At 45.4% G+C, this 4,580-nt stretch overlaps 1 protein-coding gene across 2 annotated transcripts; it reads left to right on the plus strand.

Moving 5' to 3' along the window:
- The first annotated feature begins 743 nt into the window (after positions 1-743).
- On the plus strand, positions 744-4,364 carry LOC120692284 (hexose carrier protein HEX6-like). 2 transcript variants are annotated; one of them, XM_039975554.1, is made up of 3 exons: positions 744-1,016; positions 1,500-1,822; positions 3,045-4,364. In XM_039975554.1, exons 1-3 carry the CDS (start codon positions 884-886, stop codon positions 4,131-4,133), a joined length of 1,545 nt encoding a protein of 514 aa, XP_039831488.1. In that variant the 5' UTR covers positions 744-883; the 3' UTR covers positions 4,134-4,364. The 2 variants fall into 2 exon arrangements, with proteins under 2 accessions (XP_039831488.1, XP_039831489.1); XM_039975555.1 differs by having other exon boundaries at positions 749-1,016; positions 1,486-1,822.
- Positions 4,365-4,580: the final 216 nt, after the last annotated feature.

Here is a 4,580-nt window from a genome sequence, read left to right on the forward strand (position 1 = left end):
ACTAATCTTTTGTCACATGCCGCGCAATCAACTCGCTCCAGTTTTAACCCCTTATGACCAATTGATCTAATCAAACCGTGCAAAAGTAATAGATCCAATCTACTACAACAACATATCACCTATATGTTAATGATCCAGACCAAAAACTACGCAAGATGGCTCTGGTACCACTGTAGGTAAACGGGTAGATTACGCTAGCATCACTACCACATATACCCAAGATACTTGCGAGTAGAAGATTATAGATCGTTACCACTAGACGCGCAGCGCAGCGGAAGAAGTCGCGCGTCGATGTAGAGGAAGTAGTCGATCACGTCCCACGAACCGAGCTCCTCGTACTTGATCCCAGCAGCCGATCAGCGCAGCAGTCGCAGCAGCGCCTCCACGGAGTCCACACGTACGGGGATGAAACGCCGGGCGTCGGTGTGCTAGCACCGCACGCACGGCATGGGCGGCGGCCGAGAGAGAGGGAGGGGCGGCGGCTAGGAGGTGGCACGGCTCACAGGGGTCTCGCCCCCTAGCCCCTCCCTCGTATATATAGGGCGTACTAATGGGCTTCTACATAATATACCATTAGTAACCCTAATCCCTTTTAGATCAATATTTTCTTGGCTTTTAAACCGTATTGTGATGATGGACTCTTGGCATATCACCAACATGGCATCCGTCTCACACCATTGGCATTGCCCATTTTCCATCAGACGGCAGCGTCGCCAATAAATAGACAGCCCGGATCCCTTGCTTGCTTCAGAAAAACCATATCCATCCATCCATCCTTCCAGCTTCCAACTTCCATCCATCCTCTTGAATCTTGGTACACACACACACTGACTGTCTAGTCTGACACAGAATTGCAGTGAGATCGGCTGCCGACGCCGACGGCATGGCCATAGGCGCCTTCGCGGAAGGCCCCGCCGGCGCCGGCTACAGCGGCCGGGTCACGTCCTTCGTGGTGCTCTCCTGCATCGTGGCCGGCAGCGGCGGCATCCTCTTCGGCTATGACCTCGGAATCTCAGGTTGCTTGCTTCTTCCATCCCTCTTGCATTGCACTGCCTGCCCTTCACTCCCCCTCTTCTCTTCCATCCCTTGGTTGCAAGCTAAGCAAGCACGAGTCTGTCAGTCTCTGCTGTGCTGTTCAAGGGGAGGGAGATGAGATGCAAAGGGATAACGCAGGGCTCACTAGCTTCAGACATGGATAGATCCAGTCCAGCAGCAATGCATTTAGTATTAATTAATTGTGATTATATTGGTCGTATCGTACCAACAGCGCACAACAACCAAAATCAGAGATGGATGGATGGGTGGATTCATCCATGGAAATTATGAACTGAACCCAATTCATGCGGTTCACTGAATTCAGTTCAATGCCTGCTTTATGCATAGCAGTAGATGCATGAATCTCTCTCTCTCTCTCTCTCTCTCTCTCTCTGATAGTCGAATAGGTGATTTTCGTTTCCATTTTTATTTATTTATTGCTCAAGTCAGTGTCAAACTGCCAGGTGGGGTTACCTCCATGGAGTCCTTCCTCAGCAAGTTCTTCCCGGACGTGTATCACCAGATGAAAGGGGACAAGAACGTCAGCAACTACTGCCGTTTCGACAGCGAGCTCCTCACCGTCTTCACCTCCTCCCTCTACGTCGCCGGCCTCGTCGCCACGCTCTTCGCCTCCTCCGTCACAAGGAGGTTCGGCCGCCGCGCCTCCATTCTCATCGGCGGCACTGTCTTCATCGTCGGCTCCGTCTTCGGCGGGGCAGCCGTCAACATCTACATGCTCCTCCTCAACAGGATCCTGCTCGGCATAGGACTAGGCTTCACCAACCAGGTAACACAATGCAATTATCTTTCATTTCCATTCTCTCGCTCATCATTACGCACACACATTACACACAAACACACTTATAGATACACACACACACACAAATAATACATCACCGACCAGACGGGACATACATCAGCATTAATTAATACACCAAATAAACTTTGACACTAGCTATACTCCCTCCGTATTGGTAAAGGAAGTCGTTTAGGACAGCGACACGGTCTCCAAAACACAACTTTGACCTTTTATTTTTTCTAAAAAATATTTATAGAAAAGTGATATACATAAACTTTTATGAAAGTATTTTTCAAGACAAATCTATTCATATAATTTTCACATTTGTAAACTCAACAACTTAAAAGTTATTGATGATTTATATTCCCAATGTTTGACCCAAACCTTGTCTAAAACAATTTCCTTTACCAATGCGGAGGAGTTAAGAGGTCGCATACATACTCGAAATTAGATGGGTGGAATTCATATTCCTTATTTCTCAACTGGTGTACGTGTACCTCATCCCTTGTGAATTAGCTAGCCACAACCAATGCGAATTGCTCATCTTCGTCTCTTCTGTCCTTGTCAACATCGGCAAGTGGCACAGACCTACCCATATATTCATGTGGTTCCTTTAATTTATTACCCGAAGGAGGAGAAAAGAATAAAATAGAAAGAAAATGCTTCAAAATCTCAAGCCAAAGTCAAGTGAGCGGCAGTCCTTTTCATGGGCATCACTAACATTGAAAACACAGCCCACTAAGTCAAGGTTCAACTCTTCCTGTGGCCTGAGTGATTTCGTATATATGAAGTACTTATATAAAATAGAAGAATTGAATTGAACAAAATATCTCCACTACTCCTAATTTATAGCAAAGATCAGATACAATACACCGGACAGCAATAAAGTATCAGACTAAACTTACATATGCCCACAGCTAAAGTGGAGAATTAATATCCACAGGAGAAAGGAAGAAAAAAAGAGAGGAAGAATTAATATAGGATTCACCAAAATATATTGCTCACACCTGCTTTTGCAAAAAGAAACAAAACATGCAGATGCCCCCAGACACTTGATATCATCAGAGCTTTCCAGGTTCATAATCTGCAAGGGACATTCATGCCTCCTCAAAGCATATTAATTTGTTCAGGAGTAAATAAATATTGAACTAGGAAACTAATTAAAGCGATACTACACAATAACTTGACACGGCAATGTATCCTTTTGCAGTCTATTCCACTGTACCTATCAGAAATGGCGCCACCCCAGTACCGTGGGGCCATCAACAATGGCTTTGAGCTCTGCATAAGCATTGGCATCCTCATCGCAAACCTCATCAACGTCGGAGTTGAGAAAATTGCAGATGGATGGGGCTGGAGAATCTCTCTCTCCCTGGCAGCTGTGCCAGCTGCATTCCTAACCATGGGCGCAATATTCCTGCCTGAGACACCCAGCTTCATAATCCAACGTGATGGCAACATTGATGAGGCAAAGATCCTGCTCCAGAGGCTACGTGGCACAACTAGAATCCAGAAAGAGCTTGATGATTTGGTCTCTGCTAGCAATGTCTCGAGGACAATACAACATCCACTCCGGAAGATATTCAAGAGGAAGTACAGGCCACAGCTTGTCATAGCACTCTCGGTTCCATTCTTTAACCAGGTCACAGGAATCAACGTCATCAACTTCTATGCGCCAGTCATGTTCCGAACCATCGGGCTCAAGGAGAGCGCATCCCTCATGTCAGCGGTTGTCACACGAATCTGTGCAACAGTTGCTAACATTGTAGCAATGGTTGTCGTTGACAGGTTTGGTCGTAGGAAGCTCTTCCTAGTAGGTGGCATTCAGATGATCTTGTCACAGATCATGGTAGGGGCAGTCCTAGCTGCAAAGTTCAAGGACCACGGAGGAATGGAAAAGGAGTATGCATACCTAGTCTTGATCATCATGTGTGTGTTCGTTGCAGGCTTTGCATGGTCTTGGGGACCTCTAACCTACTTGGTCCCGACAGAGATTTGCCCACTGGAGATCAGGTCAGCCGGGCAGAGTATTGTCATTGCTGTGATCTTCTTGGTGACATTTGTGATTGGCCAGACCTTCCTCGCAATGTTATGCCATCTCAAGTTTGGAACATTCTTCCTCTTTGGTGGATGGGTGTGTGTGATGACACTCTTCGTATACTTCTTCTTGCCAGAGACAAAGCAACTGCCAATGGAGCAAATGGAGCAGGTATGGAGGAGGCACTGGTTTTGGAAAAGGATTGTAGGGGAGGAAGAGGAAGAGAGAGAGGCAAGAAGCATAGCTTTGTCCAACACATAGTGATTTTCTTTTAGGGTCAAGTTTATTTGGTGAAACCTACAGAAATGGTACACCATTCTGATTAGTAAATATGCATGCATCAAGGTATATTATTGTATAGCTGCACAAATTGTAACTAGTAACTGCATTAGTCTCCTAATTTGACACTTCTGGCATTGTGTAACCTTTAAGAGGGGCTTCCAGAATTATAGCAAGTAATAAGAACTTTCAGTGCTTCGCAAATAGCAGGTAGCTCTGAGAATGGCACCCTCTAATCAGTTTATGACTGTTCTTTTCCTTTTTGTGGAACGAGTATATGGTTGTTTTTTAAAATACAAAGCAACATATCTATAATCGATATTATCCTTATCATGAAGGCTTCAGAGAATGAGTTGCTCAGCCTCAAAGCTAACCTAGAGGATTTTACACAGTCTACAGGATTAAAGATTAACTTCCATAAATCATGCC

Source organism: Panicum virgatum, chromosome 9N, assembly GCF_016808335.1.
Source record: "Panicum virgatum strain AP13 chromosome 9N, P.virgatum_v5, whole genome shotgun sequence".
NCBI lineage: Eukaryota > Viridiplantae > Streptophyta > Magnoliopsida > Poales > Poaceae > Panicum > Panicum virgatum.

Excerpts from the sequence above, each read along its gene's own strand:
- LOC120692284 (XM_039975554.1), top strand. The coding sequence starts at position 884 with ATGGCCATAGGCGCCTTCGCGGAAGGCCCCGCCGGCGCCGGCTACAGC. Across the intron at positions 1,017-1,499 it reads CTATGACCTCGGAATCTCAG|GTGGGGTTACCTCCATGGAG; the intron begins GTTGCTTGCTTC and ends TCAAACTGCCAG. Across the intron at positions 1,823-3,044 it reads GACTAGGCTTCACCAACCAG|TCTATTCCACTGTACCTATC; the intron begins GTAACACAATGC and ends ATCCTTTTGCAG.